This window comes from Grampus griseus (assembly GCF_964374135.1).
Source record: "Grampus griseus genome assembly, chromosome: 20".
Classification (NCBI taxonomy): Eukaryota; Metazoa; Chordata; class Mammalia; order Artiodactyla; family Delphinidae; genus Grampus; species Grampus griseus.
In genome coordinates this window covers 9,790,172-9,805,151 of record NC_139014.1, presented here as the reverse complement: position 1 = coordinate 9,805,151, position 14,980 = coordinate 9,790,172, and the positions used below count along the sequence as shown (strand labels likewise).

Genomic DNA, 14,980 nt, shown 5'->3' with positions numbered 1-14,980 from the left:
CTACCTGCGAGGCCTCAGGCAAGTGCTCGACCCCCAGGAGCTTCACTGTACTCACCTGTGAGGTGGGGGAAGTGGGTGGATGGACTTGTCCCCAGACACAGCACCTCCGAGGCGCCAGCACGCTGCCTCCCAACCCTTCTTGCTCTCACTTCCCACCTGGTTTGAAGAGGGTCCAGAGGGGTTTGCTTTTCCCAAGCACCTCCCTTGCCTCTCGGAGCTGAGGATGTCTCCTCCCAGCGCTCCTGACTTTCCTTGTCGGGAGGCCTGCAAGCAGCAGTTGAGAGATGCTTGGGGGCAAGTGGGCAGCCACCTGACTCCCCCCACCCAGTGCTCCAGCGGGGAGCAGGGAGAAGAGGGTGTGGCCTCCAGACTCTGCAAAGGGGCCCATCAGGTGACAGACAGCGTCCCACCCCCAGTTCTGACCCCACCGGCTCCCGCATCCCTGGACAGCCACCGTTTCCTGTTAACCACGGCCCCATCCGTCCCCAGAGGGGAGCGGCCCAGGGCCTGGTGCTGGTTCTTCATGGTGCCTGCACACACATGTGTGGACACACACGTACACACACACACGGCTACAGATTCAGGACCGGGCAGCACCCAAGGGGGTTTGTGAAGTGGGGTGAGGACCCCACTCATCGAGGGGCAGCGACCAGCCCCAGCTCCCTCAGCTCCCCTGTGCCACCCAGCGCCGTGCTTGTCCCCCTACCTCCCGCCGTCCTGCAGAGACGCGGCCCCGGGGGTCCCTGCCTGGCCCAGCAGCCTCAAGCTCGGCAGGGCCCCCCGGGAGTTGGGACCTGTTGGGGGTCTTGATTGACAGCACCCTCGCCCCACCCCTGCTTTCCTGGACCCACACCTGCCAGATGGCGGCTGCCGGGTCCTCGCTGATTTCCCCAGGCAGGACGGACGGCGGGGTGGAGGTGAAGCTGATGGGAGAAGGAGATTTATGGGGCCACGTTGTATATGATTTGTATGCAGTGAGCTTGGAGGGAATTATGGCTTAATCTTGCAAAAATCCGTCCCCTCCCCTGAGGCTTTTCAGCTGAGATCTGGGCCCAACTTGATGCAGGAAGAGGATGAGTCTGGGCTGAGGGACCATCGTGGGCTCTGGCGGATGGCCGGGCTCCATTCTGGGGGATGGGGGTGGCATCTCAGTCAGTAGAGCGGGAGGGCCCCTGGGGTCCATCGGGTGGACGTTCTTACCCTTTCTTGTGCCTTGAACCCCCTTAGCATCTGTTGAAACACATGGACTCCCTCTCAAAAAATGGTCTTCAATGCATAAAGCACATAGGATTACAAAAGAAACCATTTTATTGAAATACACTTTCCGAAAGAGAGAGAACATTTAAAATCGTAAGCTGTGGCTTCTTTACAAACGTGTGAAAGGGCCAGGCGCAGGGTCGGGTCTGCTCACACCCTAGTTCTGGAGTTGGGTGAGTGTCAAGCGCAGCACGGTAGGAAGGACCTGCGGTTTGTGTCGGTGACGGGGTCTCGCGTGGTGCACACGCCCTGGGTTTGCGGCCACGTTCACGGGTGCTGACATTCCAGGTGGAGGATAAGATGGAGATGTAGGGTGTTTTTCTGTCCAGGACCACAGGTGCCCTGAGTTCTCTCCCCAGATAGCACAGAAGCACACACGAAGTACACAGAGCGCGCGCAGAGCGCACACGAAGTACACAGAGCGCGCGCAGAGCGCGACCGCGCTGCTTCCAGGCTCTGGGCCAAGTCGGTGCTTTTTGTTCTGGAGCCGCGGTGGCTCTGGGTCGGCACCGTCGGCCTTCGTGGTGCAGAGGGTGGAAACCAGGCCCACCGGCAGGGACACTCGAGAGAGAGTGTGGCAGGGCTCCTCCACCCTTGTGCCAAGCCTGGGCGGAGGGCTGGGTGACCAGGGCACCCCAGAGAGCTGTGTCAGGAGACTGGCCCCAGTGCTGGGGGCTAAGTGGGAGCCCAGGCTCGGGCCCCACGTGTGCTCCATGTGGAGGGGCTCCACCATCAGGACTCACTGTTTGCCAGGGTGACCCGGCCCATTACCCACCCGGCAGCCACCAGGAGGGGCGTGAGGCCCTACTGGAAAATGAAGGTCTTTGGACCAAAGGAAAAGGAGACATAAAGCGGGAGAGACCCAGGATTCTGGAGGGAAGGTGGCAGGGGCAGTGGGAACCCAGCCCGGGCCCGCCCGTCTTTGCCATTGCTGCCAGGAACGGCAGAACACGAGGCCGCAGCATCAGATTATAAACTTGCCGAGCGATGCAGTGTCCTAGGGGCTTACCTCTAGGGGCTCTGCTTGGATTTCCCCTGAAGTCCCTCTAAGTCTCAGGGGTGGGAGCAGACACGCAAGGCACCCTGTGCTCTCTGGAGTGTCAGGTCTGCTAGACTCTCCCCCATCACCCCGCCCAGAGAAGGAGGGAGGGAGGGAGGGAGGGAGCCGGCAGCTGCAGAATACACAACCCAGTGGGTCCTGAATGAAGCAGTACAGGGTGTGACGGGCCTTCCCACAGCCCTAATTAATAAAAGATACTAAACTGGCTGCCAGGGGACAGAATGGACTGGATGGGGCAGAAGGAGCAATCGCTCAGGTGGACTCTCATCGCCGGCCTTGAAGCCTCTGCAACTCCCTCCCAGCAAGCCCTCCCGGCTGTCTTCTGGGGGTCCCTGGTCTCCCCTCCATCCCCGTGCAGCCCTCCCCCAGCCTCCCCCAGAGCCCCCGCACACCTACCACCAGCATTGCTGGCCTTCCCTGACCTCCAGTTGCCTGGATGAGGAAAGGTGAATTGGAACCCGGCTAGCGCCGGCGCCCTCTCCCCAGGGGTGTGCTGGGGTCCTTCATATGAACCCTGGACGGTGTGCATCCCTTCCCAGCTCCACGTTCAGTGACTCCGAGCTGGTAGCGTGAAATCAGGGAGTATTTACACCACGGAAATCTGCAGCCACCACAAGGCAGGACATTCCCTCAACAGAACCCTTGTCAGACACTGAACTCCCTCCCCCTCTGGCGGGGAGGGGAGGGGAGCCCAGGTCAGCCTGTCTTCTGAACACTGGAGGAGAGCGTCAGGTCCAGAGGTGGGCACCTGCCGCCGGGTTAGAAGGAATTCTGTGAAGCCGGGAAAGCCTGCTCAGCAGAGCCCTGGGATCTTTGGGGAGGGGAGTGAGGGCGTTGGGCTGCCGCTGACCCTCCCCCTGGGGCCGTGGGTGGAGGCCCACCCTCTCCTACTCCCATCTGGACAAGAGTCCGTAGCCGTCATGCAGCATCCGCTGGTTCCGGAGTCAGATGAGTTTGGGTTCACGTCCCAGCTGTGTGCTCGTGGGCAAGTGACTTCTGGCTCTGAGTTTCTCTCCTCACACAGAGAATGCCAGTTCGCGGGTTGTTTGACGATTACATGAACTAACACCTTTTTTGTTGCTTAACACGGTGGTGGGCTCTGAAAAGCCCTCAGCCAATGGCTGTCACTCCTGCAGTCAGCATTACTCAGCATATACTGAGCACCCGCTATATCCCTGGGCTGTGTCAGGTGTTGGGGACTCGGTGGTGAGCCCTTGCCCCCGGGGGTCTCCACCCTCCCCTGTTGAGGTTCTGAAATGTTTGGGTGGGCTCAGGTGCTAAGGCATTGCCCTTCCCACTCGAGTTCCCTGCACCGTGATGGCAGCCCCGCTCTGCCCTGAGGCATTTGTACCAGCACCCCGGCTTGCAAAGACCATGCCAAAGTCTCTGCCTTGAAGTACTGGCCTGCAGGGATCCACCCACCCCGCACGCCTCTGGAACGACATCTTAAAGAACTCTAGGAAGGGAGGTGTGAGATTCCAGGAGGGGGATATTCCTGCCGTGCATCTGGGGTGGCGGGCTGGAAGGGGGAGGAGGGGTCTCGAATGGAGATGGGCACTGGGCCTCCGGGACTCACCCTCCACAGGCTAGGACCTGGCTTTCTTCGGGTGCCTGGGCTGTTTGGGGCCTCTGTTCCTGTCTGGCAGGGCCACTCTTCCATGAAATTTGGGGGCAGGAGCCTGTGAGCCATGGAGGTGGCCTGTTTCTGGGCTGAGAAAGCAACTGCGTCCGAGGCCAGAAAGAACCTGGTGAGGGAGACGGCTGTGGCCAAGCCGTGTGCTGTCCTGCCCAGCAGGACCCCGCTGCCGTCCTCCCACGTGTGACATCTATCCCCGGGCTGAGCCCCAGCTGAGTCCTGGATCCGCCCTTCCTTTCGCTCTGGGTCTTGGCAGGTCCTGGCAATCTCAGTTGTAACTGTTTATTTCCGTATCGGTGCTCCCGGGAAAACAAGCTCCCTCCCCTCCTTAAGTTACACAGGAAACACTCAGAGGCAACGGAGGTGCCCAGCCCGCGCACGCTTCCGCCAGGCCCCTGCGGTCAGTTGGCCGCCCAGGAAATTGGAATGTTAGCGTGAGCCCAACACAGTGGCGAGGTTAATTGGTTGTCCCCCGAAAGTCACGTCGTGCATTTCAGATTTAGCTGATGCTCACGGGGCCTCCCCGGGGTGTCCACTGCCAGAGGCAGGGCACACCCCAGCACCTGGAACCTGGCCTACTGGGTGTTTGGTGTGTATTCAGTGAGCGAGTTCACGCACACCGTTGTTCCCACTCCTGCTGGCGCGGAGGTGGGAACACCAGCCCCGCCTGCACTCAGCAGCAGGTGACCCTGGACGAATCAGCCTCCCAGGGTGCTGATTCCTCCTCAGCTGAGTGGACAGAACGTTCTCGGTCTCGGAGTTCCCTCTCTGGGATCCCGGTTGTCCTGGGTCTCCTTGGGCAGCGCCAGGATCCACCGTCCTTGGAGAAAGTCAAAGGACCCATGCTTACTCCTGCTCGTGCGCCTTGAGTCCCAGCGGGACATCTTGCCCAAACCAACGAAACTCCCCCACGTGTCAGCAGGAATGTGAGCAGGCCCTGATGTGTGGGCCAGCACAGACAAGAGTCCGGGGGTCTCCGGCCCCTTCCCTTGATATCGTCATGTGTCCCAGCTTCACCTTCATTCCTTTTCGATAATCTCATCATCTCTTTTTCCCCAAAACTTCACTTCCCTGTGATCAGCACGTTAAGAAAATAGGACTATCACGTCCAAGAAAACAACTAAATGTGTTAGTCTCGTGACTCCCCTTCTCTCCTGTTCCTCGTATTCTCCCCCTCCCCCCATCCTTTTCCCTTTCCCCTCTGTGAGCATCGATCCTCCCCTCTGTTACCATCACGTTATCGCCGGTGACTCTCCTGCTCTATGAAAACTCCGTCCCTCTGCTCCTGAACCAACCTCCCTGGGCAGCCACAGCCAGAGGGAGCCTCCCCCTGAGCAGGTGGGTGCCGACCAGGCCCTCAGCCCCTGGGAAAGGAAAGGTGCGGTGGTCGCGAGGACAAGCGGAACGCAGCCTGGGTTCGGATTCACACGGAGCCATGGACCTGCGTTTCCTCACCCGTAAGATGGGAACAACCATCCCACGCATTCCTGGAGCTGCACCAGGGAACAATCAAGATGGGTAGAGTGTTGTGGATTCTTCGTGCCCTCAGAGGGTCAGCGAGTGGAGGACAGTCCACAGACTGCAGTAGTGTAGGCATGGGATGGAAGTTTCCAGAAGGCAGATTTCAGCTCTGCGTGTGGAAGAGCTTCCCAGCAGAGCTGCTCTGAGAGGGAAGGCGCCTCCACACCGGTAGTGAACATGCATCGCTAGGCTCGCTCAAGCAGAGCCAGGCGGGGTGCCGGTGAGAGCGCAGAGATGAAAGTCACTTTGTCTGGCAGGCCGGGTCTGGTGTCGCCTGCAGTCACCTCTTGTCTGAGACTCAGGGATTGAAGGAGTCTCGGGTTTGCTCGGGTTGCAGATTCCCCAGTGTCCAGAGATTTGGGGCAAGGCCTCACTCGTGCATGCCCTGGGATGGGAAAGGCAGGACCATCCTGCTTCCTGGCTGAGAGGTCAGAGCTGTGAGGTCCCCTGGCTCAGCCGTCACTGGGGACTTGAACCCACACATCCTGTCTGCCGGCCGTCAGCCCCTAGGTCAGCCCCTAGGTCAGCTGCCTCCCCTTCCGACACTGATCGGCACGGAACAGGGGAGGCCTAGAGGCCAGGCCAGGGATGCTCACAGAGGGCCCTCTGAACCAGCCTCTTCTGGAAGCTGACCCACCCATTCTCCTGGTCCTGTGAATTGCCACACATGGCATGAAGGCTCTGGCCGGGCCCCTGCTCCGGCCTTAGGAAGTTGACATCTGTCCCTCTTGTCCTGGGAGCATGGGTGGTGCATCTCCAAGGCCCAGTCCCAGGTCTCTCCTCCCCACAGCCCTCCACCGTGCCTGTGTAAGGACCCTGTCCGTGCTGTGAAGTGTGGAGTGTGGTCAGGGATACCCTGGGGCGGCTTTCCTGCCCACTCTCCGCATGGCCATGGCCTCCGTACCCACTCCGTGAAATGCAGCTTGTGACACCTGCCTCTTCAAGTCACCCAGAGGATTAAATGGCCAAGTTCGCAGAGTACCCATGGCAGTCCCTGCCCACACGGGCACTGTGTAAATCCAGCCTGTTCACCTCCTGTGTGTCCCCGGTGCCAGGCAGCAGAGGCTCAACAGATGCCAGTGACTTGGGTAGAGCTCAGTATTGGGGGGCGTGGCTGTGAGGGTGGAGGTCTGCTCCCCTCTCAGGGCTGGTGAGCCTTGTCCAGAGCAAAACAGGCAGGTCACACACCTAACAGCTTGGCCCTCGGGACTGGTGGTCGTGCTGCGCTCCCCTCCTTTGCCCCGTCTAGAGGCCAGCTTTGCCCAGAGGTGGTGGAGAAACGGCTTGGAGCCCAGCCTTTGCCGCCAGCCTCCCTTCCCTCTGCAGCCTGGCCTGTGGACCAGGGGCTTACGGTGCCCTCCCTCCTCGGGTGAGGAGTCTGGGAAGCAATTAGCCTAATTGTCATGGCGGGGCTGTGAGCAGAGGGGTCCCCAGGGGACTGCACAGCGAGGGGCTGGGACTGTCTGTCTGCTGCCACTTCCGCTCTTCCCTTCCCCTCAGCACCCTGCTCCCTGAGCATCCCGCCCAGCACACCACACACACAACGGACCCTCACCCCGAAAGATGGGAGCTCACTGGCCGAGGCCTGAGTGTAGGAATTTCCATTGGGCGAGTGAGTGATGTGGGCAGAAACACTGGGGAGGGTCTTAGCTCTAGATCTTGAAGATAGAAGGTCCTCCCGCCCAGCCCCTGCCTCTAGGCAGACGAGTCACTGTTCCCTTCCCACAGACTAAGAGGTTGGGCTGTGCCCAGGGCCACCTAGAAATGGACGCATTGAGTCTGTGCTCAGGGTCTGGTACCAAAGGCAGTCCCACCCCGGATGCAGGAGCAGAGACAAGGCCGTTAGCCACAGGGCCTCCCTGAGAGGCTGGCCAGGCCCTCCCTGGTCAGAGCCCCTCCCTACCCGTCCCTTGGGCTGGACAAGCGCTCCCATCCCACGTCGCCGTGTCATCAGGATCCAACAGGGAGCAGGTGGCTCACTGGCTCTAGGATAACACGAGTTTATTTACAAGGAGATTCTCTGCAGAGGTGTCTGGAGGATGGGCAGAGGGTCACCACCAGGAACAGCGCAGAGCTGGTGGTGACAGACCTGTTACCACCCCAGGCCTAACGGTCAGAGGAGGAAGCAGCAACTGAGACTGAGAAGGAGGGGGGATCCAGGAGCAGCCCCTCGAGACGGGGGTCTAGGTCCCCCTTGGTCTAGGACAGAGACGGCCTCCCAGGGAGAGAGCAGGGGAATAAATACCCCAGACTCACTCCCCTGCTCCGGAAGCCAGAGGACAGAGCCCTAGCCTCACCCTCATGGCCAGCCACACAGCCTCCCCCGACATCTTCCTTCCTCCCGAATCGGTCCACCCTCTGTGTCCGTTGCCCTCAGTTCCCCTTTGCCAGATGAAAAAACTTTGATCTCTCTAGAACTTACTGCCTTCCAGCCACCATCACTGTCGGCTTAGAGCGGTCAGTTCCCGCTGGGCCAGAAACTCCTCCAGGGCAATAAAGAGAGTGGTGAGTAAGGACCAAGAAAAGAGAGCGCGTCTGGAGAGAGACTAGGAGTCGGCGCATTCAGCGCAGCCGAGGGGTCAGGCTGGATAAGTACCGCGCGCTGACCATTAGGTTGTCAGGTGGCAGAGGTGGGAACCTTGCCCAAGGTAGTTTCAGGGGATGGTGCCAGGGAGAACCGGCTTGGGGTGGGATTACGAGGGAACGGGAAGAAAGGAGTTGCAGCTGCAGGTCTAGGCAGCTCATTCAAGAGACTTGGCTCTGTAGGGAAGCAGTGCACGGGCTTTGTAGCTGACAGAGCCGTGTGGTCGAGGAGGGTTTTCTTTTCCTATCATGGCAGAGAGTAGACAACTTGCCAGAACTGTGAGCACATGTGGGTGACAAGGACTGGACAGCAGTGTGCACTGAAGCGACTGGTCACAGACAGGAGCGGGGACGGGAGGGAAGGCCGAGGGTAGGACCACAGGCAGGGAGGTGAGCAGGGGAGCATGGACGTTGTCTTCCATTTGCTGCGGGAAATAAGCAGCATGGTCATCACTGAGGGTGAGGCTAGTGGAGCACAGTTGGAGGGTTGAGGAGGGAGAGTGAAATGGTCATTGAGAGTGAGGGGCAGTGGCCGGCAGAGGGAAGTGATCTAAGGAAATCAGGGTGATTTGGTGCTTTTCTCCAGTTGTGGGCCACGGAGTGGAGTGGGCAGAGGTGATCTTACTGGTTTGCCAGGCCAATGTGATGACAGGAGAGAGGAACAGATTTGCAGAGGGAGTGGGGATACGTGACCCGACCATAGTCTTTAAACTTTAACCCGTCTGTCCATCGACTCATCCATTCACCTTTCATCAATTCACTCTCCATCTGTCTTTCCATCCATCTTTTTATCCATCCATCTATCCACCCATCCACCCCTCTGCCCATCCATCATTCCATTCATCCACCCATCCAGTGTGCACTGAAACTCTTCCGAGTACAGCAGTGTTGTGCTGAGTACAGGGCTGTGGGGATGGAGGTACAGGGATGTGGGGATGGAGGGTGAGTGAGTGGCCCCCATTCTCTGGGAATTCATGAACCCCCAGGGAGCCAAACAAGTTCACAAGCTGCTCTGAGATCATCTGAAACCATGAGGCTATCTGAGATGAGCCCCATGGCCTGGCAGGGGGACTCTGCTCAGCTCATGCCGCCAAGCTCAACCCCTCCCTCATTGTGGCCCCAACAGACCAGGGAAGAAGGAAGAAAAGGAAAGTGACAAACACTGTTGCAACCCTCTGTGTGCCAGGCAGCTAGACAGCCTCTCAGGATGAACCTGATTACTCACTGCTTTTCCATCCTAGCCTGGTCTGGCGGCTCTCAGCCCAGGCTACACTTCAGAACCTCATGGGAAAGTTTGGTCGTAAAGTTGGGCTGCCCTTTGATGGGGTCCAGCCATGCGTGTGCAGCCAGGGTGAAGGCCACTCATGGACGACAGCCACCATGCGTGGGCGTGGAGGACACCCAGGGCGGGGGTGTCGAGAATTGCCCAGGACCCACCGAATCACGCCAGAGATGACCACTGCAGAGAGGATAAACGGTGACCTGGGGCCACTTGGTGGCCAAGATGGGGGATTGGAGCCCTCCCTGTGCTTTTGCGCATCTAGACTGTCACTAGGCTGTGGAATCTCACCTCCCTCCAGTCCCCCTCGCCCCCCGCACGAGGAGCAGAGGGCCAGGTTTGGGAGCCGGTGGCTACTGGCAAGTCACTTCGCCCCGTACCTCAGCTTTATTAGCTGTGAAATAGGGAGGTGGCGTCTACTTTGTAGGTTGGAGGGAGTTCGATGAGTTCACGTCCGCAGAGCAGGGAGCACCAAGTGCTCAGATGTGCTGACTTTATTATGTTGCAGATGTCCCTCGATGTCCCCGTCCCATAGCTGCTTCCTGCCCACCCCAGACCCCTCCAGACCCTGGCACTCAGGACTCCAAACACACCTCCCAGCATTCCCACCGGGTTGAAGCTTCCCCTGACAGTCTGGGCTCCGGGCTCCTGCCCAGGAACCACGCAGTGGGAGTGATCAGCGGCTGCCCCTCTGCCAGCACGGGACCCGGGGAAGAGTGCACTGGGGAGAGCTATGGGTGGGGTGGTAAGGAAGCAGACGGGAGAGGAGGCCCCCTTTCCTGGAGCCTTGGAGGAGGTGGGGAAGAGGGGGCCCTGGGAAGATGTAAGTTAGTGAAGGTTCTAATCAAATATTTATCAGTTAATTGATATCCGGAGGCTGCTGACAGCACCCTCTCCCTCACCCTGGCCTGTCCACACTCCTCGCCTGGCTCTCCACCCCCCACTCCCCTCGGCCCCTTGCCCTCGCCGTCCTGGAGCCTGGCTGCTCGACCTCTGCCAGCCTCCCTCCCGCCTTGCTGGCCCCCTCCTCCCTCATCCTGAGCCCACCCCTGCCTTCTCCCTCGGGCCGGGAGCCGGGGACGTTGCCAGCACGTTGGCCGACTGGGTAATGGGGCTTTTCGGCTACTTGGGATCAATGAGGCGGGACCTTCCAGCAAGGAACGGGCCCTTGTGAGTGTGTGCACGTGTGTACACGCGTGTTTCCCTCCACTCGTAAGGGGCGTGATCTCTGCCCCAGTTTCTGCAGAGAGAGGGGAGGGACCTGGGGGCTTCACCAAGGAGGACGTAGAGGACGGGACTTCTCATCAGGCGTCGGGTCACCCCAGGAGTGAGGGGTGTCAGCTGCGAGGCAGTGAAGGCTGGCACTGGGGCCTGGGGAGCAGGGCAGGGCTGGGCCCCAGGCAGAGAGTTGGGGGCCTCAGGCCTCCGGCTAGAAGGGAGGTGAGCAGGCAGACAGTGGAGGGGCAGGGCTCCAGCCTGAAGGCAGAGAGGTGGGGGCCTCAGGCCTCCGGCTAGAAGGGAGGTGAGCAGGCAGACAGTGGAGGGGCAGGGCTCCAGCCTGAAGGCAGAGAGGTGGGGGCCTCAGGCCTCCGGCTAGAAGGGAGGTGAGCAGGCAGACAGTGGAGGGGCAGGGCTCCAGCCTGAAGGCAGAGAGGTGGGGGCCTCAGGCCTCCGGCTAGAAGGGAGGTGAGCAGGCAGACAGTGGAGGGGCAGGGCTCCAGCCTGAAGGCAGAACACCAGGCCTTGTGCTCAGTCTCCATGGCGCTCAGGCCACCCCCCACCCTAACAACTGATTCAACATCTGGGTAGTTGGATTTACTCCCCAATGGATAGCAGACGCCACCAGGGCAGGGGCTGCCCACCCGGGTCCCCACCGGAGCCACAGGCCTGGCACCCCCAGCTGCCCACTAAACAGTTTCGGGTGAATAAATTGTCACCAATTGAAGGCGCAGCGTCGAGCAAGCCAGCCCGCTCACTGGAAGAAGCATCTGTCTCGCGGGGGAGATGGACAAGGAGACAGACGCTAAAACTGAGGTCAGAACACGCAGAGGAGGGCTTCCCTGGTGGCGCAGTGGTTGAGAGTCCGCCTGCCGATGCAGGGGACACGGGTTCGTGCCCTGGTCCGGGAAGATCCCACATGCCACGGAGCGGCTGGGCCCGTGAGCCATGGCCGCTGAGCCTGCGCGTCCGGAGCCTGTGCGCCGTGACGGGAGAGGCCGCAACAGTGAGAGGCCCATGTACCGCAAAAAAAAAAAAAAAAAAAAAAACACGCAGAGGTTGATGGGGGAGCGCGGGAGCACACGTGAGGTCCCAGGGCATCGGGAAAGCAGTCACAAGGGTCAGCCGTCCCTGTGTGTGCAAGGGTCCTTCCACGCTGGGAGGCTACTCCAGTGAGAGGTGGCCCCTGTCCTTCCAGGTGGTGAGGAACCCTCTTCCCTGGAGACACCCTCAGAAGGCCAGGGGCCACCTCCTCTGCTCCCCAGTGTGTGTCCACAGCAAGGGACAGCCGGAACCCTGCTCCACCCCTACCTCCCCTGGCACCACGAAGGACCCCAGTGGCTTCTCTGGGGCTGAGGGACCTGCTACCAGGGCTGCTCTCTATGCCTGACGTCAGTGGTTCTCACAAGCCCCCAGAGTGCAGGAGGTCTGGGGCGGGGCCAAGAGTCTGCCTTGCTACCTGCTTCCAGGTGGTGCTGTTGCTGCCGGTCCTGGCACCCCATTTGGAGAACCGCTGCCCTGGGCTGTTTCCGGGCCCTGCTAAGGGTCAGGGCTTCTAAGAGCCCCCGCATGGCTGGGATCAGCGTCGAGGGAGCACTTTCCCTCCTGGGGCAGCAGGCCTTCGAGAGGGTGGGAGGGATCTTTGGGGCATCTCCGGGATCCTCAAGACAGAGGCGGGGACCCTACTTGCCCCCCGATAGCACCTCACCCGGTGGCCACCGTGCGGCCGAGCTGTACCAGGCTCCATGTCTGCACAATCAACTCCAATCCTCTTCCCTGCAGGCTGTGAATCGTTTTCGTCACTCTTGCTTTACTGATGAGAAAACCAAGGCTTAAAAGCCTTTCTAAGGCGGGAGGGAGAGGGTGTGGCTATCAAGGGCCAAAGGAGGGCTTCTGGTGCTGCTGGGACGTTTTGTATCTTGACTGGACCTATGTCACTCTCCTGGTGGGGAAGGTTTCACAAGATGTCACCACTGGGGAACACTGGGTAGAGGGTACACGGGATCATGCTGAGATATTTCTTACAACTGTTGTGTCTACAGTTATCTCAAAATATTTAATTTTTTTTAATTAGGTGGATTAAAAACAAAAAAAATCTTCAGTGTACTCAGGCCTGACGAGTTCGCACAAGTGGCCTCAAACACAGAGGTGTCTCACCCCAGACGTGGCTGCCCAGAATTCCCCCTGCAGCCCGGCTCTGAGCTGGTGCCCCACGCTGGGGGAGCCCCCCTCCTAGGGGGCATGGAAAATGCTGCTGAAAGTACAGTTGGAGACCACAGAGCCTTCTGGAGAGGGGGCAGTGAAAGGGGGCAGTGTCCAGGCCACACGGAGGTCTAACCAGCCTTGCTCTCTCCTTCCCCAGGGCAATCAGGACGCCACGGCTCCGCCTGAAGCGATGGCCCAGCCCTACCCCCCGGCCCAGTACCCCCCTCCGCCACAGAACGGCATCCCCGCCGAGTACGCCCCGCCGCCACCGCACCCCACGCCGGACTACTCAGGCCAGACCCCGGTCCCCCCAGAGCACGGCATGACCCTGTATACACCAGCACAGACCCACCCGGAGCAGCCCGGCGGTGAGACCAGCACACAGCCCATGGCAGGGGCCCAGACAGTGCCGGTAAGGGCCCCCCACTTCAGAACCTCAGGGGGAGTGCCGGTGGGGAAGGGGCCTGGGGGCCTGTGTACGGAGAGGCAGCCCCATAGCAGGGGTCCCCGCCCCCAGGAAGGAGCGCCTAGCCTCCAAGCTCATCGCCATCCGACCCCAGGGATCTTTCTGGTGGGCAGGTGCCACGGAGGGGCAGCCAGGCCCACCGCCTCTAGCTACCCCCCCCACCCCGGTCTCCCCGAGCGGCAACTTCAGGCCAACTCTCACCTCATCTGGGAGATGGAGCGTGTCCTCAGTGGTCAGTGACCTGTTAATGGGAAGTGAGAGAAATGGGCGAGGCCAGTGGCCTGGGCTTGCCCGGCCCAGCGGCATCACGGGGGCAAGCAGGGGGCGGCGGGGGGGCGGGGAGGGGGCTGGCGGCAGCAAGGAGAGGCCCAGGGCCCCTCAGGGCTGTCTCAGGTTGCAGGCACTCCTATCATTGCTAATCACTTGTAATCTACCTGCTTGGCTGCCCTCCAATCAGATAGCTTCAATTATGTGGTTGTAATGCAGCCCCAAGGAGAAAGTGCTGAGCCGGGCACTTCTCAGAGATTTCCTGATAGCCAGGGTCACGTCCAGGAGTGGCCGCCGCCCCTGGCCAACCGGGGTGGGCGCCCTGTGAAGGTAGCCCCTCTGGAGACCAGGCTGCCGCATCCCCTCCCTGACCTCCTCCGCTGCATTCTCCGGGCGCCCACGCCCCGCCGAGCTCTGGGGCTTTGCGCTCGTCCAGTTGGCCCTGCTGATCTGTCCCATTGCCGGCTAGCGGGGCCTGGCAGGAGGCTAGCACGCCTGTGCTGACCGGGAGTGACACCACCCATCTGATGGGTGCCCCCCTCTCACCCAACCTGGCTCCCACGGTGTTCCCCTGGATCCAGATATCACCTACCCTCCCTGTGCAAGCAGCAGCATCCAGGCTCTGGGGAGACACAGCCGCCCCCAAGCTGCCCCCTGGGCTGGACCAGACCCCAGCCGGTGCCCTTCCTGCCTGCTCGAAGCACCTCCCAGCCTGAGTCAGCACCAAAGCCACCAGGCTTTTCCATTATCCCAGTGTCCCTGGTACAGGGTGTCTGCCATAGACACCCCCAGGGTTCCACGGATGAGAAGGGCAGCGCCCACGGGCCTTAGAATGGGGAGGCAAACCATAGTTCCCTGGTTTAGCTTTTCCACCTCGGAAAAGAGAGGTGAGCACGGGAGCCAGAGGGGCTCCCTGTGAACAGGTTACGGCCGGCCAACCGGTCTCTTTCTGATGGACAACAGCAGACGGGGTGTATCTGGAAAAACCTCTCACAACCTCCTTGTGAACAAATACTGACCCCCAGAGGTTTGCCCTGGAAGCAAGCCTGGGAGACAAGAGGGTCAGCCTTGCAGCTGACACAGAGGGTGCCGAGACCGACAGCTAACACCCTCCAACGCCTCGACAGCACAAACAGAGGCCTCCTGGACCCCCTGACACAGCCTCACCACACCAAATTCAAAGTCGTCTCCCTTCGGGGCTTCCCTGGTGGCGCAGTGGTTAAGAATCTGCCTGCCAACGCAGGGCATACGGGTTTGAGCCCTGGTCCGGGAGGATCCCACATGCCGCGGAGCAACTAAGCCTGTGCGCCACAATTACTGAGCCTGCGCTCTAGAGCCCGCGAGCCACAACTACTGAGCCCACGTGCCACAACTACGGAAGGCCGTGTGCCTAGAGCCGTGCTCCACAACAAGAGAAGCCACCGCAATGAGAAGCCCTCACACCGCAACAAAGAGTAGCCCCCGCTCGCCGCAACTAGAGAAAACCAG

General features: G+C 60.5%; 1 protein-coding gene across 4 annotated transcripts in view; it reads left to right on the top strand.

Annotated features, from left to right (window-relative positions):
* RBFOX3 (RNA binding fox-1 homolog 3) overlaps nt 1-14,980 on the top strand; it is a gene marked incomplete at both ends in the record, with an annotated part of 78,826 nt that overhangs the window by 45,560 nt on the left and 18,286 nt on the right. For 2 of the 4 annotated variants that reach the window (XM_082678810.1, XM_082678811.1), the window contains one exon: nt 12,917-13,171. In XM_082678810.1, the coding sequence (XP_082534936.1) occupies nt 12,917-13,171 (255 nt within the window). Of the gene's footprint in view, nt 1-12,916; nt 13,172-14,980 lie in introns of those variants that run through there. The other 2 variants (XM_082678813.1, XM_082678812.1) reach the window with 2 other exon arrangements.